The sequence below is a fragment of the Calonectris borealis genome, chromosome 6 (genome assembly GCF_964195595.1).
Source record: "Calonectris borealis chromosome 6, bCalBor7.hap1.2, whole genome shotgun sequence".
NCBI lineage: Eukaryota > Metazoa > Chordata > Aves > Procellariiformes > Procellariidae > Calonectris > Calonectris borealis.
In genome coordinates, this window is record NC_134317.1 from 19,824,387 (window position 1) to 19,851,995 (window position 27,609).

Sequence of the window (27,609 nt, forward strand, 5' to 3'; positions counted from 1 at the left end):
CACTTTATCCTGAATTTGCAAAGCTGACTTTTATAATAACAAACAAACCTTCTTTCCACTCTCCAATATCTTACTTGCAAATAGGGGGGAAAAAAATCTGTCAATAAGATAAATACGGAAGCACATTATGCTATTTTTACAGTCAGAATACCACTATTCTTTAAATTTCTAGGGTGAAACCGTGGTATTATTATTGTCAAAATATTTACAGTGAAAGAGAATAAACAGTATCACAGTTGGCAAAGGTTAATCGTTATAGTAATTTATTGAAAAAAATACATAGCTCATTATATAGCCAGTTTACCAATCCTATGAAACTAACACACAAGAAAGACACTTGACATTGTGCTTCCTGAACATTAAAATAATCAATTTCAAATCAGTTTAAGGGCTTAATTTTTTGAAATGTCTTTTAATGGTAACTTAATTTTAGTCTGTCTAAATGTATGAGCTTACAGCTAAAGATAAGAGGGGAAGAACTCAGTCATGAAAACACTGACGAAGCAACAGCGATTCAGAAATAACAGTCAGCTAATCTGTTCTCTTTACAGGGCCCCTCTTTTGAGACACTTTATCTTCAAAAGGGTTGTAGCAGGAAAAAAAACAGAAAATAATCACCATGGCAAGTCTCAAGATATCTGTCGTATGTTCTGTGCTTGATGACAGGTCACCTAACACGCTTTTGACAGTGTTGTCACCCCATGACAGACTGTAGTGAGTAGAGATGAGAATTTGTTCCATGGATACACATGGCTGCAATGTATTTGGTTGTCTTCTTTGTCCTGGAGTACCACTGCAGATCTGAGTGCAGACAGCAGCCATGTGACTTCATCCTTCTCCTTCCTTGGGTTTTTTTCCTCTTCAAAACAGTTTCCTCATGCTCAGGAGCTTTCACAGTGTTTATGATGCAGCACTCTCTATGGGACACAGGGCCTTCTAATCAGCAGTTAAAGTTGAGAGAATCAGAGAAAAGTTGAAAAGGGCTTTTATTTTCATTTTGAGTCCTTAATCTTCATCACTTGAAGGCCAATGAGCTGCATAATCAAAACTACGGAACCTAATGGGCAGTTCTCCCCATTTCTTAAAAATTTGCTTTGTTGTTTTCTTGTCTTCAAACACAACCACAAAATTTCTAATCTTTAGACAAGGCAGGTCAAGACCTCGGTGAACCATCATATTTCCCCAAGCCTGCAAGTATAAGGAAATTACGTTTCAGATAAAATAGACAAGGTCATTAGACAGAAATAAATACAGACAACAACAACATAAAAGTATGAAAATAAGTTGTTCCTCACTTGTCCACAATCTTTACATATAATTTCCCCATTTGTCTGGTAATCAGCATGCTTATCTTGCAGTGTCTTATTTTCTCTTGTATGGTAAAGACTTCTGGAAAACAGTCAGAAAGTGTGCATCAGAATACATTGGTCATTCAATGCTACATATAACTTTAAAAACACAGTGACTACAACTGCTGAAGTCAGATATGAAACCTAACAGGTCATAAACTCTCTGACTGTTGTGCACATTCAGGAGTTGGAGGAAATGCAAGATCGTATTTCACGCTCCTAAGTAATGGTGAAATACAACTGTACTCCATGCCTCCTTTCATAGCATTTCAGGAGCTGCATCCTCCCTCACACATCTTAAAAGTAGGAGCAGCAGGCTCTCTGTTATAATAGGGGATAGATCTAGCTTGTTTTTTTCAGGTGCCATGGAGCTGCCAAAGAAATGATACCCGAAAGTTTTTGGTTTTCTTTTTATTCCCTGTAGTCCAACCTTACCCCTTAACAGAATCATTTGGTTCCGACTATCCAGAGCTGCAGAGTATGTGCACATTCTTACATCGTTTAGTACTTGATCTTGAGGGTTACTACTAGCCTGTGCTGAGGGGTTATAAGAATTATTACCCTGTAGTTTGAATTGACTGATAACATTATGCTGACAAGACAATTTCACAGTAAAAGCAGTTTAATGTTTAGGGCTGCAGGTCAATTTTAATTTTTTCAACATATGGGTATTCACTAACTCTTTAAAAAGTCTTTACAAATTATACCAGAGATATGTCTCAAAGAAATTAAATTTGGAGGGCAGTAACTTGGTTGGATGGTGTCTGCTGTATAATTAGCAAAGCACAACTGATCTGTAATGTACAATACCCATTACAAATTTACTGTAGTAAGCAAATGCAATCGAAGTTGAATTGCAATATTTTCTTGGTCTCTTAATTTCCATTATGAGTGGAAGAGAAAGTCACCTCCTGACATCATAGTACTGAAAAGTTAAACACAGTTTAACATAAATGTTTACCAAACTAGATGGCATCTCTTGCAATGGAAATAAGAAGGAGCAAGAACACTGGGAGAACTAAAAAGGGTGTGTCACCAGTATGAACATCCTCTAAATATACAATTGTCAATGCACAGCTCATGGCCAATAAGTTGCTTGAGTCAAACTCTTATCCTAGGTCTGTTACTGCTGTAAGTATGTGGGTAACTGGTATTCATCTTTGCTTACAGTTACACTGTGGAATATGTACCATGTTATATAATAAGTGACCTAGTTAATATTACCACCCGTATCTTTTTCCAAAGTTTCAAACCCTGGTCACCTCAAAATCAGGGGTAAGAACAAACATTTCCTTCAAACTCATTAACTGTAAACTCCATAGAGTCTACTTGACAATATTGGAATGATCTTTTTTTTCCTCACAGGGCCTAGAGGGTTACAGGCCCTGTACAGCCCTGCTGAAAAGAAAATCTGTTTCTGCCTGAAAGAGATAAAGTAGTTCATAAACACTTACTGGAAATCTTTTTTCACACTGACATGATGCATGTTTTCAATAACTTGTATGTCTTCTCCAGAACATATCAGCTTGTGGCAATTTTTGCATAGGAATGTTACTAGTGAAGGGTTTTTCTTGTATGTCTTGCGCTGATCTCTCTTTGCCTTCATTTGTTTTTCCACTATACTTTGCAACTGGAAGCTCTGAATCTAGAAATAGATCAGTAAGAGCACTGTACCATTCTGGTGGAATGACAGTAATAGTTTTCTTTTTCAGTTATTTTACCGAGTTCACTGACAACATGACTTCATGACATGACTAGTCAAGTTTCCCGACTTGTGCGTCTCCCCTCTTACCAATAGAAAAGCAGACTTTTCTAAAGGCCCAGAAAACATAGATTATAAAACAAATATTGGCAGAAGGATTCAAGGTCATATGTAGTATCTCATATTATTTTAAGTTTTCCTCCCCTAGGTAGATTTCAAATAGAAAGTATTTCTTACAATATAAATCAGTCTTCTTTAAAGGGAAAGTGCAGAGTTGCAGTAAATACCTTATTTAAATACTCCTCCTGTGGCATCTTCTGGACATGCTGAATGGCCTTATACATCATTTTTTCACGGAAAATATTAACATCTTCACGTTCAACAGCTCCTGAGCCACTCGAAGCCACAAGTGCATAGGTGCTCTCATCAGCTCGAGCTCGACCGCGAGCCTACAATTTGCAAGGAATACAACATAAACAGCACGATGTTCCCTACAACACTGCACAACATTTTTTCCTAGTTTTGTCATGGACGACATGTACTGCTCCTTATGCAGTGTCCCCACAGAGCATTTTTTTCCACTTAACTCAGACAGATAAAGAATCAGTGAATAACACATACCGTTTCTGCATTATCATCAAAGATACCTGTGAAAATAGTACTCAGGAGATTTGTGATTAGCACGACATTTTGCAAAGCAGAAACTGTATTTTGTCACCAAAAAATAAGCATGCATTTAAATACTAAGTATATAAATATTTGTGTTCACAAATTAAGTGAGAACATGGACAAACTAGTATTCCGATACGCAATTACCGCTTTTTAGCTGTTGGTGGTATAAATGTCTTTTATATCAACCAGTCTGCTGATCATATTCTCATACCTTTTCTATTAAAAGAGCTTACTGTTTGTGTACAGCTTTAAATGGACGTTACACCATTACACAATTTTATATTGCATGCAAACTGAGGATGGCAATTGGAAATGAACCTTGTTGCAAGAGCATTTTCTCTTTAAGCATGCAAGTATTTCAAAATTATCTCCAAACCCCAGGTATATGATTCACCATTTGCATATTCCAAACAGAAAAGCACTTTAAAAAATGTTATGTATGCAGTAAACTCATACCTGCACCATAGCAATTTCATTGGTGACGAGGCCATAGCGAATAACAATGTTACACTCTTTGATGTCTAGGCCTTCCTCAGCTACAGTAGTAGCAATAAGTAAATTTACATTTCCACCTCGGAATTTATCAATAACTTCCCTTTGCTCATTCTGTAAATTAAAAAAAATCAGTATATTAACTTTCAGTGTTAGTTTCTGTTATCAGTTTCTTCTAATTAGAAATTCCTAGGTTTAAGGAATTATAGTCCAATCATTTCAGAGTGGAGTGCCAAATATCAAGTGGCTTCAACAATTGCATTTAAGCATCTTTCAAGATCACAAACATTGAAGGAGTTCCTATTGAATTTAATAGGTGTTCAGCACCTTTTTTGAGATAGGAGGGAGCAAAAGCCGATCTTTTTAAGGTAACTGAGCTTGGAACTTTGTAGCGCATTTCATAGGCGCTAGGAGTTTTGATAATGTAGTTGTTCTATCATTTCCAAAATCTTTAAGTAGTTATTCAGAGGTTCTGGATTTCTACCACTTCAGTAATTTCAGCTTAAAGTACAGACTTCACAGCATTTCCAAGTCAAGTTCCAAAGCATTTAAAAATCCCCATATTAAATGGGGACCATAATTTTGGTGATCTGGGGAGCACCAAAAAGCACAGCAATGGTACACTTAAAAAATAAAGCATCCAAAACACGGACTTCTGAATTAGCTGGATATTTCAAACAAGTTTGAGCAGAGGGACAGAAACTTCCTATTTGCTATATTCAGTTTAAAAATGTAGAGGCTACTGTTTTGTTTGTGCAATGTGGTGCACAGATTAAATACCAAATTTTCATAGAAAACAAGCAACTTTTTGAGAGAACAATTCTTAACTTTTTTTTGAAACTGAGAGCAGCTGAAGGAAATGGACTCTGGCCAGCAGTAAACCACACCATTTTTGCTTAAATGCTGAAGTGGCAATTTTATGGGGAGTAAAAAGCAGAATAGAAGAGAGGTTTTAGGATACTGAAGTACTTTGTTTTGAAAATGCTTAATTTGGATGTATAAATCATCAAAGAAACGTTGTGTATGAAGTCAACACAATAGTATGAGACGGACTGTTGAGTGATCAATTGTGAAATTTTCATTGTGAATTTTGGCAAATTCTCCTTCAATGATTAGGTGTCAGTGTGAAGCATGCATATAAATTGGTATAAGTTGATTAAGCAATGATATCAGAAAAAGACAGGCATAATCAACATTGTAATTTTATTTTTCAATTCAGCAACTAAAATATAATTTTTATTACTGTTGTCCCGATAAGTATAAACTCATTTAACTATCGCATTTTTGCTATTGCCATTTTGTTCACTTTTTGTTCCTATGCCTCACTACAACCTGTGTCCCTTTTGACTAAATACTCCTCTAGGAAGTGGCTGCCTGTTACTCCTACTGCCATAGAATCCAAAACCAAAAAAGCTTGTTTCTTGTGGAAATAAAATTATCCTGACATTGTTATTCACCCACCCTGCAGCTTATGAAGGTAAGTTGCTGGCAGGTGGGCTCCAAACTTCAGTCCATTGTTCTAGTAATAAAACAAGCTGTTTTCTCAAATCATGTACAAGATTTTAATGCTGTAGTGCATAATTCTGTACCTGAGTCATGGGTTTAATTTCACTGTTATGTCCAGCACCGATAAGATAACGGGCCTTAATTCCCACTTCTTCAAATTTTGGGTTATCCTTAATCCACTGGAATAGAGCAAAGGCACTTAGCCGAGTCTTTGTGAAAATAATTCCTCTAGGTTCCTCAGTCTTCGTGAACTCCTCCATTAAAGTGTTTCGCAACTGTATTAGCTTCTCATTTTCATATTCTGGCTTTCTAGCCAACTCTTTCAGCTGTTTCTTTTTTGCTTTAAAAATAGCAGATGTAAGTTAAGAAAAAGTAACCATGTAAAATAACAGCTCTAGGAAAAGAAAAACCAGAGAGCAGCTTTCTATGTAATTTTCCCAGCACGGCTAATTCACATCCAGTTTGAAGAGCTGTGGCATACCAATTATTTTTCAAGTGAGTTTACATTCATTAAAAACATACTAATCAATCAAAATAAATCACCATTAACTTTTTAACATACACTTTGCCTATTTCATGGTGAGAATAAGCAAAAGAAACAAACTCTGTCTACACACCAGAAGTGGTACAGAGTTGAGTATTGTATTAAAGCACTGTTGAGCACTGTATTAAAGAGCTAAATCACAGCTTATAATATTTGCAAAACAGTTTTAAAATAACAGAAAAAGTCTTACAAGGAGAAACGGATTAATATGCACAGCCCTCAGAGCTGATAATGTTTTTATAAATTTAGACATAAATTGCCCTTGGGACATTCATTAAAGTAGGAATCCTCACTAGAAACATGCAATGTAACAGACACCAGGAAGGGTGCATTGTTATAGTATTGCAGCTTTCAAAGACATTTGAAATGTGCTCAGTGAAATGTTAAACGAATGACTCTTCCACAGGCACTACTGACCGTGACCAGGGAGGATTCCTCACGTGTTTTAATCTTTTTAAAAACTTCTAATATTTAAAAGCCTACGTCCTTGTCAGATGATCATGCAAACACAATAATAACACTTTAAGGTGGGGGCCTTGTGTGTTAAGATACTACAGTCACTCTGGTGTCATCACCCCATGCAGATTATTGCAGTGCACCTTGTCCAATGCAATGGTAGTCAATGTATCACAAACTACTACACCACTTAGGCAGTAGCTTTCTGACTACAGTCTTTTAAAATGTAACACATATTTTAAAATGTAATCAAATATACAAAAAGAAGGTAGATGTAACAAACTCCCACAATTTTCCCCCTCAGTTAAACCTACACTAAGGGCTGCAGTGAGTTTATCACCCAAAGATGAACTCTGCTCTTAAAAGTTGGAAATAGAATTTTAGATTTTCTTCCATTACTCCTGGCACCTTCAGTGGTAAAACAAATTGGAATATAATTTATTTTTCACTATTAGGTTCTTTGAACTTCATTTACCTGTGGAAATGAAAGCAATCTAGACAACTCAGTTTCATTTTTCAGTTAGTTTAACTTTTTGGTTCTCAGCAACAGCTCAATACTGAAATTCTAAATAAGGGGGCATAAAGACAGGTATGAAGAGTCATGAAAAAACACGATGACATTATCTAACATAATCTATTTTTCTAAAAGTTTTTTTAACATTTCCTGAATTTCTCAACGATGGCATTCTAAATTTGTAGTTCATAGGACACATGAAGTTGGTATACATGCTACAGTAAAATCTATTTTCTTTTGCACCACCCAGGAGCCATAGGCAATGGGAGCAAACTTGTCTACCTCTTCCTCATTGTAAAGGCAGTAAGGGAAAAAAAGAGGCAAAAAAGAGTAGTGTGTCAAGGACTGAATGAATCCTAGTTCCAAAGTGAATGATCTGAAGAAACCGCAAACAACTTCGGTCTTTGCAATTTAATCCTCTGTTTAATTCTCTCACTAATTGTTCTTTACCTGAAACTTACTCAGGGTCATCACTCCCATCTCTTAGTATATAGACAAACAAACTTTGGTAGAAAGAGTTGGTTAAAAACCCGTCATTTCATTACTTTTGTATTCCATTTGCTTAACTTTTTGTTCCTCAAGACTGTCTACTAGAATACACATTCTATACACCCATCAGAGTGTCCTCAGGGACACTTCATTGGAGAAAAGCAAAGAACTTTTGCTGATAGTAAGTTTTTACTTACTATCAGCAAAAAGAAAGTGCCCTTGGGCCAAAGCTGAAGAACTTCTACTACATGTTGGGACATGATCACACTATGATGTTGTTTAATATACTCCATGCTGTATGAACTGGGAAATCCAGATACTGTCATAATAAACAACATGGCAATCTCTAGGATGTGATCATTAATGGGCCCATGCAAATCATGTTAGTGCATAATCTATGAATTTCAAATATTAAATATCAATGTATTTCAAACTTACAATGAAATAAACCTATTAGAAATTCATCTGTTTCATCCTGTTTTGATACTGATGGTTCATCATCATCATCACTCCTTACTGTCTTCTTACTTTTCTCCTCCTTATAAAAGTTATTTAGGTGATTGTACGCATCCACCATTCGGATGGTGTCATTTATCTGGAGAGCATCATTGTATTTCTTCAAGTGTTCTGCACAGACACGTTCCTTGCGTTTTTCTTCTTTTGCAGCTAGAAGTGAACAAAAAATACAAAAACATGCCTGTGTATAGAATGACCCAAATAAATCCAAAGCTGGGATATTTTTGCTATTCAGTTACCTCTTCTCTCTTCTCTAATCACCCACTGTTCATATGGCTGAGTTCCAAACTCAGATTTTGGATGGAGCTGGCAATAGTTTTGAATGTCTGTCATGATTTCAGTAATTCTCTCTCTAAATGGATCCTAGAAATAAATTGATTACCAAAGTAAGCAAGCATCTTCTGGCAACAAAAACATTGGCTAGTACCACACTGAGTAATTTTTTAAAACATTAAACCTTAAATTAAAAAACAAGTAAGGTTGCTAAGTGCATTTAGAGTTATGGAAATAAATAGTTCAGAACATTACAAAAATTACACTGTGAAATAACATTTTTTTTAGTGAATATAATGTCACCCCAATACAAACATTTCAACTATTGTTCAGAAAGTCTTTTGACCAGATACCTCAAAAATATAACTCAAATAAGTAAAAATTTAGTTCTGTTCGACTTTACTGATACTTTTCCATAGAGAGGAAAGCAGCAAATAAATACACACATATTCAAGTTAGCACTGAGGATCACAATAAATCTACAGAAGAAGAGCATTAGCCAAAAGTTTTTGATACCATTACAACACACTTTTAAAGAGCAATATAACTTTAACACTAATTTATTTGAAAAAACCATACCCTTCTTTTGTCATCTGCAATCACAGTCTTCTTATATGGTTCCTTCACCTGATTCTTCAGTTGGGAGGCATGCTCTTCAACAGTCATGATTCTACATGCATCAAGATTGGCACAAATCTGGGAGAAAACATTATAATGAGTTATTCCACATGAAAACTGAATTAATGCAACAGAGCTTTTCATTTAGATATTGGGTTTTATATAACTTTATTTTCTTCCTACAAAAATCGGATACAGACACTATCAGCATAAGAAAGGCCAAGTCTTTAAAAAGCATTTGAGATAAACTGAACAAGTTACTTTTTATGCCAGAAGTGATCCTTGCACACAGGAAAAAACTTGTAGATCAGGGTGGAAAACAGGTATTTTGAAAACGAAAATATACCATCAATACTTTGGAAGAGTAGATTTTGGAGCACAAAACAAATAAACAAAAACAATAGTGAAATACAAAAAAAGAAAATAAATGTTAGGGAGTAATTATAAAAGTAAGAGCTGGTTGTGAGAGTAGAAAATAATTTGAAATTATCTTTCTTGGAACAGGAAGAGATAGAGAAAATTTCTGTGCTAACTACATGACTGAACTGGTCTTTTCTGCTTTTGATCTCTTCTGAGAAGAAAATACGTACATTTCTGTCACTAAGTCTAAAGTAATAAGGGGAAACAAAATTTTTATGAGCAGAGAAAATGGGAAAGGAAGTCTGGCAGGCAACCTTTTTAATGTCTTCAGCAGTAGCTATCTATTTGAGCTTGCATATTTGGATTACATTTCTTTAGATATAAAATCCAGCATCCTATCATTAAGATTTCAGAGCTGATGAAAAAGCAATTCTCTGCTTTTTCCATTGCCAGGAAGTTTTTGTCTCAAAATACCTTGCAATTCTGTCTACTTCAATACAGCATAAAAGCTTCTTGCAGGCGTCACCTATTCAATATCACATTCTCTTGTGCAATTTCACATTCTCTTGTGCAAAAGCTTGAGAAGTAGGCCCGTATAAACCTCATGAGTTCAACAAAGCCAAGTGCAGAGTCCTGCACCTTGTCAGGGCAACCCCTTGGTGTCAATACAGGCTGGGGGATGAAGGGATTGAGAGCAGCCCTGCTGAGAAGGACTTGGGGGTACTGGTGGATGAAAAGCTGGACATGAGCTAACAATGTGTGCTCGCAGCCCAGGTGGCCAACCGTATCCTGGGCTGCATCAAAAGAAGCGTGGCCAGCAGGTCGAGGGAGGTGACTCTGCCCCTCTACTCTGCTCTGGTGAGACCCCCCCTGCAGTGCTGCGTCCAACTCTGGGGTCCTCAGCACAAGACAGACATGGACCTGTTGGAGCAGGTCCAGAGGAGGGCCACGAAAATGATCAGGGGGATGGAACGCCTCTCCTATGAAGAAAAGCTGAGAGAGTTGGGGTTATTCAGCCTGGAGAAGAGAAGGCTTAGGGGAGACCTTATTGCAGCCTTTCAGTACTTAAAGGGGGCTTATAAGAAAGATGGGGACAAACTTTTTAGCAGGGCCTGTTGCGACAGGACAAGGGGTAATGGTTTTAAACTAAAAGAGGGTAGATTTGGACTAGATATAAGGAAGAATTTTTTTACAATGAGGGTGGTGAAACACTGGCACAGGTTTCCCAGAGAGGTGGCAGATGTCCCATCCCTGGAAACATTCAAGGTCAGGTTGGATGGGGCTCTGACCAAGCTGATCTAGTTGAAGATGTCCCTGCCCATGGCAGGGGGTTTGGACTAGATGACCTTTAAAGGTCCTTTCCAATCCAAACTATTCTATGATTCTATGATTCTATGAATTTGCGAGTCAGGAGTTTTCACTGGAGTACTGGGCTAAATTCTACTTTTGTATTACTAATGTAAATCCACTGAATTTCAAGTAAAATAGAGTTTCTTTAAGTATAGAATTTAACCAATTATCTCCAGTCAGGTGTCTATGCAACTACAAAATACTCCCCTCTCAATGAGTAACTGTAACTGCTGTAAAGAAAAACATTTGTATGCTACCTGTATCTCACAAGTTTCTGCTTGTTTAAGTATTCAACTTTGATTTTCACTTTCTTGAATCCACACAAAAGCCCAGCTTAGTCACTCTAGAAATGCAGATATAAAATACTGTGATCTCTCTAGGATTTAGGAATACACAGTAAATTCTAATCCATCAATGGAAAACTAAGATTTTTATTAACTATAAAACCTCACTATTTTGTGGATTTCTTGCCTCTGATCTTGAGGATTTTTTTCAACTGAGGCAATCTTTTTACTTCCCTTTTCAGTAACCTTATTTCCCTGTAAAGAAACCTTTATTTTTACATGGATTGCCATTAATTTGTAGTGGGTCAATTTGCTGAATGACTGTGAGCTGAAGTCCCATGTACACATGAAAAAAAAATCAGATTATATATTTGGAGCCTAACAATGACTTTAAAAGTTTTACAATAGACAATATCCCTTTGACAGTTTGCAAGCGTGATGGCTATTTACTTTCAGAATATGTTCTTCCGCTTTTGAGTAGGATGTTGCACCTCCTACACCAGGTGAGGCTGTAAGTCCCAGAATCTGAGGCTGTGGGATCACTGGTTTGTTTTCTTTTGCCAGCTTCTTGTTCTTCATCTTTTGTTTTAAGTAACGTCGCATAATATTGTTGTAGACACCTTCCTTTTGAGTGTGATGACACTCATCAATAATGATGAGTGAAAAATCTGGAAAAAAAAAAGACCCCTAAAATGATTAATTTTCTTTCAAATGTAGAATTTGTGTCACTAAATCTTCTTACAGGTAAGGGCACTGTTGAAGAGAACCCGTCAGTTTGTTTGAACCCTAACGTATTAGGAAATTTGTAGTGCTGGAGGAAGGCATGGATGGAAGCTGTATATATTTAATGGACTTTGGAATCTTTGCTGCAGTCCTGATGTGTCAAGTAGTTTTACATTTCATGTAATGTAAAAAGCTTTTCTGTTTTTGCAAAACCAATCTGGTAGTATAAAGAATTTCAGAGAGATATTTTTAATAACCAGTGGTAAGGACATATCATAGTTTACCTCAATCCTATCTTTTATATCCATAACTGTACCTCACAAACTACATACTGTTTGTTTATAAGAAGACACACAACGTTAGAAGCCTTTCAGACATTCTATAAAGGCCTGTCCTGATCAAAATATGCTTCCATTTTATAGCAACACAGAGATTTCCTCCCTATTCCTGTCCAGTTAAAAGATTTATATTACTTTATGGATGTGTCACTGGAAAAAACAAACAGATGGTGGGAGCACTACCAATCACCTCTGTTTTGTAGCTGAGGAAACTGATGAAGATTCAGACAGGTATTATGTGCTTTTTAGTCAGATCACATTTACATGCAACAAGTAAAGTACTATACGATAAGGAAAAATAAGATTATTTTTTGCTTGTTTTAAATTTCTCACAAACATAGAAAACATCTCTCTAATCTATCTGCATATGCAGCCAGTGACATATATTTCAAGGTTGTGATTTGAAAGACTCACGAACATTTCCCTATTTCTCTAACAGCAAAACTGGTTTATGGAGCTCCCACTCTTTCCCTAGCTGGCCAGTAACTCTCTAGTTCGACATTGTTTCCTACAATTTGACAAATGTTTGTGGAAATGACTGTAAGCAGATCACAGAAATGATCAGGGTTAAACTCCTTGTTTTTTCTTCCTTTTTTTTTTTAAATCCAGACAATTTCCATGGTCTTGTTTACACATTAGTGTGCTCAAATTGTTGCATTGCTACAAATGAGTTTGCAACAACTGGTAGCAGAAGTTGGAAACTAACAGAGAGCTAGAACATTCTAAGTTGGCCGTTCTGCTGGAGAAAATATCATGTAACTTCGTCTTTGAAGAACCTAAAGAAAGGTGGAGACTGAACAAGGGAAATTTTATTTAAAGGCTAAACCAAAGACTACCTCTAGGAAAGCAAACTAGTGCTCCATGTCTCTTGGGAAATCTGATTGCCTTCACACAAGTGGTTCAGAAAGCCAGTCTGGACTGGAGTGATGTGGTTTCAAACCTAAATTTCTATTTATTTCTAAGATTTCTACATATTGCAAGACTTCAGAAGCAGTGCTGGCAGTTTCTCAGTTATTTTGCCAACATGAAATTACTCCTTTTGATTTTGACCATCATCTCTGTAATGCATATTCCTATCATTACTCAGGAAGAAGCTAACCCACCAGAAGAGATGTGCTTCTACTAAGGAAGTGATACATAGCTTTTAGAAAATCCACAATGACTTCAGCCCTTGGTAAAGAGGGTAAACATTTGGTAAAATGTAATAAAGACAGTCCCCTCCATTTCACTGAGGCTGGAATTCCATGTTACCTGTAATGCAGACCTCTGTGGAAACAGTTGAGAAAAGTATGAACAGAAATTAGGAATAAAATACTTATAACTAATTAGGATGGTTTATATAAGCTGCGAGTTAACCAAGTCATAGCCATAAAAATGGAGCTGGCTCTGTAGGCTTGCTTAGCTTTGGTTCAGCTGAACTTACTAGCACAGGTATAATAGCAAGGAAACACAGCCTTGTTTGCAGGGCCATCTCAGTTCTGGAAAAAATACAGCTCCTTATGAAGGAAACTTTGCAAAGTGTGAAACCCATTCAGAAAACCATTTCATTACACAAGCTGGTTGGGACTCAGCCCAATTCTAATCAGCTCAGCAGTTCCAGTAGAAATGTTCAGGTGCCTCTATACGGCATTCCCAAATGATTCCGATTTGGGAAGGTTTATTAACTTAGGTGCAGGGGAAAGGAAGTAAGTATAAGAACATCTCTGGTATTCTGTCCACGTTAATAAAAAGGCATTCTGGAGGAGGGGAGGCAATTCTGAGGTACCCAAGTGGCTCTGCAGGAGGTAGTTTGGATCAAGCAGTACTCTAGTCAGCACTAGGCACTGATAGACACAGACTGATCCCTCAGGTTTCTCTGCTGTCTCTGTAACTTCCAGGCAAGTACTTCTTTTATCTCAGATCCATTATTTTGACTTTCATAGCTCTCCCCTCAGCTACATCCTGCCCCATCTGAAAAAGAGTTGACTGCATGCAGATAGAGGGAGAAGTTAACATCTCACAGGGGAGGGTCACTGCAGCCCAAATCCTGGAGCTGAAGTCATGGGCTGTTCCATTATTTGTACGTCACTGGCAGATAATACCACTTCCTTTCTGACCTCCCATAGATACCTGCCACTTTAGTATTCTGGGCAAACAATTTTACCTCATCTCCTCTTGTATCTTTTGTTTTCTTCAACTTCCTTCATCTGTTGTAGGAGACCATTATATCTGCCAACCTCAGAGAGATACAGTTATAAGTAACCGTATCTCTGTACATTAGCAAAATGGTAAGAGTTTAAAGAATACAACTTTTATAACAGATTGGCTTTTATCTTGTGTTCCATTGTATTTCTCAAACTACCGACTACATTTGAGTTTTTATAATCTTTTTCTTATCCTGTTTATGGCTTCTGTGTGATATAACTCAATGCTCTTCCAGGCTTGGAAAGTGGAACCAGTACGGCTACATTTGCATGAAGTTGTTCTTGAGCGAGATAAAATAGGAAGCATAACAAATACTTAGTACAAATGAACTGTAAGAGTCTAATTTGGCTTGAAAAAATGCCATGCTCATTAACTAAGATCTGGTTTTGACTCTCAGCTTGCATTTATAAAACCAGTCAACTGAAAAAACATTAACTACTGAATGTGGCACATTTTTACTCTGCAATTTTCCAGAATAGAGACATACTTTTAGCCCTTCTGTAAAAATTTCAGAATTAAAAACTTGCCTGATAAGTGGACACCTTCTTCATCTTCTTCGGCTGCATTTAACAGTGAATTCTCAAGGATCTGTGCTGTACTGATGATGACATCATTTCTTCTGACAACTTCAGGAAATGAGATTTTCAGCTGAGAATCACCACTTAAACCAATAACCTGATACCAACGCTTCAGGAATGGATTAAACTCCTTTCGTAAATGCTGTTCTACCAACGGTACCTGAATAAAAGTTTCCAAAGAATTTAAACCAGAGCATACATAGGATTAAAAATTCATGCCTGTTTGCCAGAAATGTTGTTAGGTGAACATACACTTCACGCAAAATATACTTTTTTAAAAAAGCAAATATCCCCTTATTCACTGCAGGTTAGGGTTAAAAAAAAACCCCACCAAACACAAAAAACAAAACCAAGCACTAAAAATCCCCAAACCAACCCCTCCCCTCCAACTGCTCCTACCAAACCTCTTTGTCCCAAGAACTTTGACTTAACTGTGCCTTAGAAAGAACGAACAAACCATGCATGCTCTGGCTCTTTAACTGAGTTTATAACATGCTATCAATTTTATTCTTATAGGAGGATATGGATATCTTTTATTCTTTTAAAAAAATTCTTAGATGTATTTCTATATTTTAATATTACAATAGAAGATTACTTTATATTACATGTGCTAAATTTAACTGTAAAAATTACACCAATTATCAGAAAATCTGACAGAATATTCTCTAACTACTGTGAGACTCATTAGGTGGCCTTCATTACCAAATCCAAACACAGAATGTGAAAAATATTTTTATTTTTTAAATTATGGTTTAATTCTATTCATTCTAACATGAAACTGTACTTTTTCCAATAATGTGGTTATTAGTTTTAGTTTATCCCAGTGCAAATGCAAATTTAGCATCTAAATTTGCATTTGCACTGGGATAAACTAAAATCATTCATGCTTGCACCATGATGATGGTGCAACGGAGATGACAGTCTAGCCGTATGCCTTTAAACATAGCTACGTCAGAAGCTGAGAAATGTGTTTATATTCATTTTACAAGTTCTACATCAACAGTGCATGAGGTTTGAAAAATACTATTTTTTAAAAAATGGACCACATACCTTATTAACAAGTACTATAACTTTTCCAGGCTCTGATGCTCTTTTCTTCTTATCCAGGTGATCTTTGGTAATGTAAACAGCCACTCTGGTTTTACCACTGCCTGTAGGAAGACATAGTATAATATTCTCCCCATTCAGTGCTGGCTTTGCAACTTCCATCTGGTAATCTCTGAGGGTCAGATCTGGCTCAGGTGAAGCTCTGCTCTCCACTTCATCTTCATCTAAGGGTACAAAGAAATATAAGTATCAAACAGGAGGCACAGAACATTTATCAGAATATTGAACAATATTCAAATGTCAAAGGGAAAAATATTAATTTACTATCAGTCAGAAGCATCTTCTGAATAAATAGAAACAGGGCATATTAGCATAGGCAATGCTGCTCTGTGGACCTGTGCAACTCTGCATCAGAACTGCTTACATCCAGTCACCAATCAGGGTAGGTGGAATAAGCCACAGTATGTCTTCACCCACCTATGTTGACATGACTGTTATTATGTATGAATTCAAATGATACAGTTCAGTAGCACTGGGACCAAAGGTTGTGTTCAGAGCTGCAATATTTATAATCTAGCTAATCTTATGTGACGTTCTCTTTCATCAGTACTGAAATTTATTTGGTTGCAAGGGAGTTACCTTTTTAAATACTTCCCAGAGGATGAAAAAAAGGATGGAGCCATAGAAAAAACCAAGAGATAGGGACCACTTAAAAATGATGAAGGAAGTTATAAAGTATAAAGATCACATAGATAAGAAAATTCAATTGTCCATACAAGATAGCGCTAACTGCAGAATGTATCACATGTATTCATGGTAGACTGTGCTGCTTCCAGACTGACTCATGTATAATGCAATCAAGCTGTTCACTAAAAAGCCATATACATTTGCTACCTGAAGGCCAAAACCTTCCATCTATCATATAAAATACAATGGCAGAGAGTTCAGATCTATGTCTCACAGGTGAAACAAACAACGTTCAAAAGTTAAAAGTGGAAAAATGCTGTTGCATTATGTCAGGCAGTATGAAAAGCCTACCAAGTCTCTTGAGTTTACATCTATTTAGGAAGTCAGAAATTATATATATTAGTATCAGAAGGATTTATTTTAATGGAGTTTTGGGCTTTTTTTTTTTTTCCCTACACTTATGTTTAAATCACCTTCCAAGCATTAACTGTCCTCAGTGAAGAAAAGGCACAAATTTATTCTGCTAGACTACAAATGAGGGGAAAAAACCCTATAGTTTTATTTCCTGATGATATCATTAAATGAAGAATCATGAGGATTTTATTATCACTGATACATTACACACAAAATAAGTGTATTTTTCTAGTATCCCTGATTCCATTAAATAAAATTAAACTAACAAAAAGTAATGAAGCTTGATAAAATACTGCTGATGGAAACATCCGAGTGCCATTCTTAAGTGTTTTTTGCTTGTTTTGCCTTTTAGTGTGAGTGCAGTACTACCTGGAACACAGGGAAATTCACACCAGAGAGTACTTGCTGTTACTTATCTGACTTCTACTACTCTCTTTTGAGGAAGAATATTGTTTGCTTTCTGGTTGACTAAAAGCAATAGTTGAATCATATTGAAACTAGCACTTTATCACCCATCTGTTTGGTTAAATTTCAGTTCCTTAACATCCTCAATTAACTGTCCAGGCCTAAAAAATATTTAACTTAGCTCTCTCCTAGCTTCCTCAGCCCCTGTTTAGATAAAGGCTAATACAGGAATCTTTTCACAGGATATGATTTCATTAAAGAATTTTCATCGTACATTTGCACAGTATAACTTTAGGGAAGTTGTCTGCCTTTGTACAAGGCTCATATGAATTGCTGCTCTAGGCTAAAAGAAGCATGATAATTATTTTTCTATTGTCCTAATTCCACCATTTTTCTTAAATGTAAAATGACCCTTGCACAGAAAACTGTGACTAAATCCACGATTCTTTGCATTAAAATCTAAATCATGTCCGTGCATTAAGACACCATCCAAACATCTCTGTTATAAAACAGTCTTCCTGCAAAATTTCAAATTATAAAATCCACAAATATCACAAAGTCCCTCTGTATCTGCTTAGCTTTTTTGCTCTCACTGAGTTTACTTGGCATGATTAAAAAGCATGAATGTTTTTAAAACATTTTAACTAGTTGTTTTTAAAGCCCACATGTAAACAGAACATATAGCAAGTAAACACTGGAAAAAAAATCTATTCACATAACTGTAGTGATTTATTTTTTTCTGCTGGATTACTGGACATAGCCAATGCCCAATTTACTTAATGGGGAATATTTCAGGAATCTTAAAGGATCAGGTTATACACATATATGTCCTGCCACATACCAGTAGCCTGTATCAGCCTGACCAACTGATATAGTGTAACTGTCCACAGAACAGCGAAGTTTCTGTGCCCAGACATTTCATGTGACACAATGAGGAAAAAAATACAATGTGACTGATGAGTCACCTCAGTTGATGCAGAAGTGCAAAGTATATTCTTCAGAGTTAGCAAAACATAGACTAAAATCCCAGCTATAGGGTAGCAATTTAGATCTGAGATATCCTGAATTTTCCGTGTACTTACAAAATACAGGGATTCTAATATTTAAAAAGCTTGAAACTATTTTAAAAGCATTTATAGTAAACACTTTGCAGGCATATGATATATAACATTTACATTGACTTTACCGATCTAATACTAGTTTTATTAGGCAGAGCTGACCTGAAAGGCACCCAGATTGTTTCTAGCCCTTGCACAAGACACAGTCCCAGCACAAACTTTATAAAGGCTAGATTCCAAAAGGTAACTGGTTCCTCTTGAATTCTGTGTAGGCAAACACAGGCTGTTCACCATGGTGGACAGCTGCAAATTTGTTCTGAGGTCTAAGATTAAAAAAAAAGAAGAAAAAAAATTGGGATGTCTTTTACAACAGCAGTGTTTAATTGGGCTCAGAGTATATACACAGCAAGTTCATATCTGTCTGCAAAGTATTATGTAAACACAGTCCAATATTTAGTTTAAAACTATATTTAGAACTTGCACATATGTTTAAATGTGAGATTTGCAAAGGTCTTCAGATAGTAACCTCCACTGATTTGGTTGCTTTTACAAATAGGGCTAGTAAATTACTTAGGTCCAAAGTGGACCTTCATTACTGTTCTGCAGGTATCCTGGAAACGCTTCTCCTCACCCTTACATGCCTCTAAAGCATGCCCTATTCCCTCTTGCTTACCCTATGCAGGGGCCAGGCACAATCTAGCTCCTCTCTGAGAGCAAAAGAAGCACATATATGTGGCAGCATTATGAATATCTGTACAGGCGACTGCACTGGATAACTTCTGGAAGTCCCTGCCAGCCGATGTGATTCTATCATTCTGCATCACTGACCATTTTGTATGATGAAGATGTTTAGAGATCTATTCAGACGATCTTAGTAAATCAAGTCTTTTGGGGCTGGGACTTATGTCCAGACCCATAAAAATGGGATCAGTTTTCCGACAAAATAAGAGGACGTCTGGCATCTAAATACTGTGAACTAGAGTTCACAGTGAAAGCCTTCCACTGATTTTTGTTCTAGCCCATTCACAGAGTGCTTACCCTCCAGAGCTTATTTTGGAACTACTAAATAACAGAAGGGAAACATACCTGAATCACTGGTTGTGCAGCTCTGTCCCAGGGTTTCATTCAAGTTACTGACTCTTCCATCTTCTATGGAGACATCTAATTCTAAATGAAAAACACAAACAAATGTAGTATAGTATATTCGCTATACAAATATAAATAGCAAAGGCATATTGTTTGCTCTCTCCCCAAGTTGTTAAAATAGGTTAGACAAATGTCTGGCAAGGATGGCTGAGATAAATTTCCTTTATTAAACTTTTTCTCAGGTAAAGAAAAAACGTGTGAACAATATAATTCATTTTCTTATGGAAGAAAATATGGAGTGGAAGATGAAAATCCAAAACATAGCAGAAGTAAGGCAATGTAGGTCATGATTTATTGTTGTCAGGCATCTATGTTCTTGTTTGCTTGAAAGCAAGGGTCCTGACATGACCGCCTGCATGATCGCTCTAGTCCTATTTTACTGTATCTTTTCAGAGGGGTGAAGAGCCAAAAAAAAGAAAGAAAAACATGTTGGTCTACTGGAGACACAGCGCTGCTGGCAAACTGAAGACATTCTCTTTTACTCCCTGTAAGCCGTGTGAATTATATCCGTAGTAGAAGAAAATCAAACCCAGATCTGTGATTTTTTTTTTTTAAAAAGGGTTTCTTCATGTAACATGAAAAAAGTAAACCATAGTTCCCAGGTAAATGAAACAGAGAAGAATTATTAAATCTTCCAAACTGTTTGCAAGTAAAAGCAGAGACCGACAATCCCGTTACACCCAATAGAAGACTTGGACACTGCCACAGAAATCTGGCAAGTAGATATTCTAATGTTAAGCTCTCCCTCTGCTGGGCAATCAATGTATTACACTGACTTTTTTTCAATCACAAGTGTAATTTACATAGCTAGATTTTCGAAAACTCAGTCCTTTTAGTATCTAGAGATACACAGTTATTCTGGAAAAGCTCTGTTCTGCTGCAAACAGTTCTTCTGCAAACAGCCTCACCCTGCACTGTCCGCTTACCTGCAGCACTCTGCAACTGAACTCATACTGTGCATAAGAAATCAGTCAGAATAATAGCATTAACCTATGTTTTACTTAATTAGCTAGTGAACTTGCGTCCTGTCAAGTTTTGCTTAATTATCTTATGAACTTGTGTCCTATCAAGTTTTTCATAGCTTTTTCCAGTGAATATCCCATTATGGTCCATATCCATATTGTCCCCAACTTATTGTGCCCAACAAATAATTCATAAAGCAAAACAGATGCTTTATGAATGAGAGTTATTTTAAAATAAAACTAGAAAAAAACAGTAAGCCTTTCCAAAACAATGAAGATAAAAGAGTTAATATTCGGACAGCTGTTTTCACCACTTTCACTAGACTTCCCTTACAGTGCTACTTGCACATTGTAATGCAGCATATTCCACAGAAATATTTTCAGTCACTTTGCACTGACTAATAAGTAAGTATAAAGACAATGGAATGCAACAGAAAAAAAATAATGGATCTACACAGCATTAATCAAAAAAGTCTTTTTTTCCTGTCCTGTGCTACATTATGTCATAGAATAAGTTTCAAACATCGGGAAATATAAAAAGGCTATTAAAATTGGTCCTACTTTCAAATTAATGGGCAGTTTTTCTAATCTGAAGCATTAAGGGACATTTTGTGAGACATTATTGACATCTGCAGTTAATTACAGTGTAATTATTTGTTCCAATCAACTTTTTTTAACAAAACAGGCCTTGAAAAACAGAGCTGCTATTTATTTAAATTGTTGTTTATACAGGTAACTGTAGCCTTAATCCAAGTGTTTCACTTCTGACTTTGCAAACTTGCTGCTTTTGTGTTGTTTTTTGTGTGTGCAGTTTCTTACCTGTGTTTTTGCATACAAATTTTCTCTCGTTTTCTCTTAGGCTAAATGATCTATTTCTGCTTTGTCTTTATGACCCTACTGCCCTCATACCTTTGACACCTACCGACTCCCTCTGTCTCAGCTACTCCAATAGAAGGGTCAGAGGAGACTTTAGATACAATGCAAATTGCAGTGACTTGAAAAAGCTCCTTTCTCCTTGAAATTTGTCCCTCTCAATACATAAAGGAATGGTGGGAGTGTATTGCAAAACTGACAACACTTTACAGCATCAAATTGCAAATTAGGTGGGTTCCCAGCCTACTTGGAAGTAGAATGTGGGCTTCAGTTGTATTTTCAGCTGCCTGGTCTAAAAATACAGTCTTCTGAGATCATGAGAAAGGATGGAAATGGAGAAAGACTTGAGTGCAGTTAAGTCTGTGTGTACACGTGCCTAGAGATCAAAGCTTACTGCACTTCAAGATGGCTGAATGTGAGCCAGTTCCTCTACAGCCATCTTCATGCAGCACGGTCTCCTGGCAGTCCTTGCTACTGGTTTAGTTGAACTCAGAAGTGCATATTTACAGTGAATCTGTCAATTGTCCCCACTTATACTGCTTTGGTTCATATCACAGATCTGGTTTGGATCACAAGAAATGAACTCCTGTCAGCTGAAACCAAATGAGATGTGTTCCAGCCCCCTGCAGTCATACAGTCCACACCAGACTGAAGTCAATCTGAACCACACTGCCAGAATTCATGTAGCGTGTACACCCTTAGCACCATTTAACTGAACAGATACACTCAACTGCACAAAGCGCTAATACCCACTGCCTATTAATTTCAGTACTGTTCAGTGCTGAGGAGACCATAGTTTTCAGGCTAGAATTAGCTTGTGGCAGGCTAGTTAACAGCTAATAGATCTAGTAATAGATCTAGTTATCTGTAACCCTCAACCTGACAAAAGTCAGGTAAAAGATCAGGCTAACAGTAATGAAAACCTACCTTCAGTGAGGCTACAATTAAGAGCCTTAGCCTTGCCCTAAAAGAATCCTAAGAGTGAGGATAACTCAGTCTGATCCATTCTGAATCATCATTAAATATTTGACACCTCTTCTTTATACTGCCAAATTATGTTCTAATCCAGGAAAACCAAGTTAGTATTTTTGCTGTAGTTAATAATTCACTACTTGCTACAAAACATTGTGATATGCTGTTAATATCATGCTAAATGAGAAATAGGCTACTACTGTTGCACATTGAAAGGCTGCAATTTTCAGAGCCAATTTTTTTTTTTATTTATTCATGTTTGATAAAAAAAGAGCAGTCTTAGCTGTCTTACTCCTTTGGTTGAGTAAGCCCACTAAAATAATTTCAGGCAGGATTTATCTCAGTTGTAACTATTGTTTGAGCTCCATCTGAACTTGTAACACATATGAATGGTTCCTTAATCATACAGCATATGTTTCAATCATTGGTTCCCAGCTATGTCTGGGAACTGTTTCTGGTAATTGCTGTTGCTCATAATCAACTCCCAAGGCACATTTTTAAAAGTGGATCCATATGAGCAACAGGTCACAACAATTTCTAAAAATTTGTACTACAAAATGTACTTCTGAGCATGTAATGTGACAGTGGTTGGTTGATGTTCTGTAAATATAAATCCTTAAAATAAATAGAAAAATTACCTGTTGGACAGCACTAAAGGACTAAATGTTTTCCAATAGAATTACCAGCCTTCTAGAAAGAAGTACTTAATACAGCTGCAGTAATAGTGGTACAGAAACATTCCTCTTGATTTAAACTTTGTCAACACTGAGAGGAGTTGTCAATGTAAACCTAATGTTTTCACTGGATAATATAAACCTACCATGAATAGGTCTGAAATAAAGTATTTATTTAATAATATTAATATTTTTAATTAACAATATTAAATATGTTTGAAAATGACTAATTTCCTCACACAGTAAATTAAAAAATAATAATACAAAGTTGTTAAAAGTGCTATTTAAGAGGAAAGGAAGATCACTAATGTTGCTCAATTATAAGAAAATGAAGCAGCCCATAGTATATAAAACATAATCACTAAAACCAGGATACAGAAAATGTCCATGTGAAGGCTGCACATAGTGTGCTACAGAATTTTTGGCCATGTCCTCTTAAGCCATTCTGCACTGGGCTAGCAAATTCGTTTCTGAACCAGCTCTTACCTTTCAGATTAATTAGTTCAAGTATGACAACATATTCTTGTCCTAGAGCAACTCTTTGAACTGAACAAATTTGTAGATCTGACTCTTAAAAGTGCTACTGCTGTTAATTCATAGGAAGAAATGGAATTTACTGCTTCCAAAAAATCAAGATTCACTTTTTCCATTCATTCCCTTCACCTCAACAGTACCATATGTTCCTGAATTTTTGAGCAAGATGGGAGCTAATGCACCAAGACCGTTCTCTCAGTTACTTGCAATTACTAAAGTTTAACTGGTACCAGCACAAAATACCAGTTAGTGGACATACCTGAAACTACAGAATTCTTTCCAATAGATGCTTCCAATACACTGTTCTCACTGCTGAAACTATCATTCACATTTTCTTGCTGTTTCAAACCCTCCACTACTGCATATCCTGGCTGGCTTGTAACTTCTGTTTCTTCGTTTGTACTGTTCTTCATCCCATTTTGTCTATTCTCTGTTCCTAGAAAATAAATAGAAATTCCACGGCACTATAAAACATTTAATTTCTTTTAGTGTGGAGCACACAAAACATAGAACTAACCTGCATTCACCATGCACATAACGGCATAACATATGGTCTTGGTCTTAAATTAAACATTATAGTTTGGAATTTTGATGTTTTTATAAATATTTATTATGAAAGTTGTTGGTCATAAATCTCAAATATTTGCAGTCACCATAAAGATCTGAAAATTGAATTTCTGGACTAGACCACACCTCCTACCTTCTCAATTCCATTGGTCCTGTAAGGTCATAAATGGATGCACCTTACAGCAGGACTTCAAAACTTGCCCATAAAACAGAAAGCCTGAGAGAGCTTTCACAAAATGTTTTCGCACCTTCCACTTCTTTGTCTTATTTCAAATAAGGAAATAATTTCTCTTTGACTTCTCTGTTCTTTAATTTTTATTAGACTTATGTAGAACTAGGCATGCTCTAAAGGCAAAAAATGCTGTTCAGTAAATTATAAACATTTTTAACAAAAACTGCGTTAAGACTGCATTCCAGGGTTTTCCAGTTTTGGAACTCAATTACTCTGCAATTAGAAATTAAATTTAAAGAAATTAATAGATTTAGTTTATGTCAAGATTTATTTTTTATAAAGTTCTCAATTTCTATGTGTAGGTGTCTGCCAATAGCAATGTATTTTACTGTAACAAATCATTGGGGACCAATCTGGAGTGATAAAATGTAGCACCACTCTTCTTCCAAGGTATCCAATGAACCTGTTCTTAGTGTTTCCTGTCTATGACCTTGTATCAGTGGATGCTACAGCAATCATACACTTTACATATCTACACACATACAAGACTGTGTACATGGAAAATCTCTTATCCTCTGGTAAAAGCAACACAGTTTATGCTTTATGTATTTATCTGTACAGTTTCTTTTAGGGCCTGCATTGCCCAAGATTACTGAGAAACTGTGGAATAAATGCATTCATTCAGTATTGCATCAAACAACTGAATTAAGTTTTACCCCTACATGGTCCGCACCGAAAAGTCAGAAATGCAAAGTTCGAAAAGAATTGAAAATAAAAATATGAAAAGAATTTAAATAATTTGCATATTCGTTAAATATTTATTACTTTGTTTACCGTACTGATAGCAAAGTAACGAAGACAAGAATTTAAGCCTGACAAAGCTGCATCACAAAATGAAAATTAGGACCACAGTAGCTGCTGAGCTATTCCCAACGTCTGACTTTCACTCAGAACTGTCTTCTGAGGCTCTAACTTGGTTGGTCTTGTCCTGCAGACTGGAACACTCAACCACCTTTGAACTGCATGCTCAAATATGGCAGCTGCTTATCTTCATCTGGCAGAAGACAGGTTGATTCCTGTCCTCAACTGGAAGAGACACCTTCACACCCCTCTTATCCCGATCTTAATGCATTGACCCATATGCAGCAACTGCAAGTATAGAGACATAGTTCTGGTGAGCTCCTCAAGCGAGAAGGCTGAAGCTGCTAAATGGGAGATCTGTTAAAAAACTTTAGTCTCAAAAATCTTATAAAACATGTGGAGCCCAATAAAAAATGAGGGATAGAGTATTTGGGGGCTGCTTCCTTTTTCGTATTTTAGAATCCAGGGGAGCAGTGGGATAATTTTACAGTATCACTGTACAGGAATAAAAAGTAGTAGCCAAAAACCTACAGCTCTTTTAGTTTAATTTCTGTAAATAATCTCTTTACTAGTTTATTCTGTTATTTATAGTAAATGTTATACAATGTCTTGAGACTCATGAATGTCTTATCCCCAAGAAGACATACAGCAGTGTATTTTAAAATGCTATGTATATTTGTAAACCATTCTATGAAGGAAACATTGATCCTTGTGTTGAAGGAGAAATCCAGAAAAGGTTTGTTTTGTTTGTTCAAATTAATCCTCAGAATATTTTTTATGAATGATTATAAAAACATCACATTAAAAACCTATGGGTTATAAAAGGTAAGGATTCAGTTTAATTACAACTACATACATATTATTGTATTTCTAATATTGCTTAATAAGGATTTTTAGTGTTTAAGAATCTATTGAATAAGCTGTTAAATAACTTGATTTTGAAATCCCTGGACAAGTGAAAGCATTTGTCTCAGTGTCACAGTGAAATCCATACGGTGAGAACCCTGCATTTTTTCCTAAGTAACAGTATAAAAAAAGAGATATTAAAAAAACAGATATTAGTACTAGTGAAATAAGATGATTACCGCCTGTATTTCCGCTTAAATCATCTGCAAGGCCTCCATGTTGGGTTTCACGCAGAGCAATCAAAAAATGAGAGAACCAATCTTTCTTCTGCACTATTCTGCTCAATAGCTCCCTTGCACCATCTCTGTTCCCACGATTGTCAGTAACAGTGTGGATCTGGTGAAAATAAAAAAAACCAACCCAATCCTGAGACAGACTTTGGAAATGGTTCAGGGAAGTTAGTAAGAATAGTATAGGTACAAAAGCATTTCCCTGTCATCATTAAAACATGCTTAAAGATATAAAGTGGGCCTACCACTCATCAGAAGAGACTTACTGCAGTTTTGTTCAACCTCATGTTTATCCCTGTTTATATGGTTTCGGGTAGGATATATAAAAGTTATGAGACCTGAAATTTAATTGGAGAGACTGGCAGTACTGGACAATGGTTATAATAATAACCACTATATAATTATTATTATTGTGGAACGATAATTGGTGTTCACACTGGTTTAGAGAATAGCCAACCTTGATTAAGAAGTGATGTCATACAGTTTACCAGAGCTCAGATTTAATCTGTAACATGACCATACATAAAATGGAACATTTCCCGTCTTAAACTCTGGCTTAATCATCTCAATTCCCACTTAAAAATACAATAGCTAAGCCTCTAGAAAGTGGCTATTGCCTTCAAAGAAGCTATGGAAAAGTGTCCAAGGCTGTCATGTGCAGAACTTGATATGTGATCATATGAGGAACAAAATGACCTTCTCAGAAGTAAAGCAGCCCAAGACAGGTGTTTAGTCCTCAAGGGCAACCTTCTCAACGCTTGAGAATCACCCATCCTGATATGCAAGAAAATGGGCAGGCATAGCAGTGGGATTGAACTGACTGAGATTGAACACTCAAAGGAAGTGCATGGGAAGTGGGAGTAGGGAGAGGTAAACAAAAAGGAATATAGAAGTGCATTAAGAAAGCCTAGGCATTGTTGGAGTTGAAACCGGCAGGATTGTGAAGGGTAATGAAGGGCTTAATGGAAATATCAGCAGCAAAAAGATGACCCGGGGGAACATGTGGACCCATTACCAGGGAATGGAGCCGGTAACCTCCTAAAAGGCCCCGGCCTCTGCCTACCGTGTTACCATCCTCGGCTCCCCTTCCCTTAGGGTGCAGCTGGCCCTTACTGCTACCTGACAGTGACCAGACAAAATTACGTATATGACT

General features: G+C 36.5%; 1 protein-coding gene across 3 annotated transcripts in view; it reads right to left on the reverse strand.

Annotated features, from left to right (window-relative positions):
• Window positions 1-241: 241 nt before the first annotated feature.
• The window catches only part of IFIH1 (interferon induced with helicase C domain 1), a 28,769-nt gene continuing 1,401 nt past the window's right edge, over window positions 242-27,609 (reverse strand). The window contains exons 2-16 of one of the 3 annotated variants that reach the window (XM_075153094.1): window positions 26,406-26,562; window positions 23,980-24,156; window positions 19,646-19,726; window positions 15,999-16,219; window positions 14,898-15,108; window positions 11,576-11,793; window positions 9,093-9,209; window positions 8,480-8,603; window positions 8,163-8,390; window positions 5,805-6,061; window positions 4,180-4,329; window positions 3,339-3,500; window positions 2,804-2,994; window positions 1,296-1,389; window positions 242-1,188 (exon numbers count right to left, since the gene is read on the reverse strand). In XM_075153094.1, coding sequence (XP_075009195.1) covers window positions 1,006-1,188; window positions 1,296-1,389; window positions 2,804-2,994; window positions 3,339-3,500; window positions 4,180-4,329; window positions 5,805-6,061; window positions 8,163-8,390; window positions 8,480-8,603; window positions 9,093-9,209; window positions 11,576-11,793; window positions 14,898-15,108; window positions 15,999-16,219; window positions 19,646-19,726; window positions 23,980-24,156; window positions 26,406-26,562 — 2,571 coding nt within the window. In that variant the 3' untranslated portion in view covers window positions 242-1,005. The remainder of the gene's footprint in view (window positions 1,189-1,295; window positions 1,390-2,803; window positions 2,995-3,338; window positions 3,501-4,179; window positions 4,330-5,804; window positions 6,062-8,162; window positions 8,391-8,479; window positions 8,604-9,092; window positions 9,210-11,575; window positions 11,794-14,897; window positions 15,109-15,998; window positions 16,220-19,645; window positions 19,727-23,979; window positions 24,157-26,405; window positions 26,563-27,609) is intronic. The other 2 variants (XM_075153096.1, XM_075153097.1) reach the window with 2 other exon arrangements.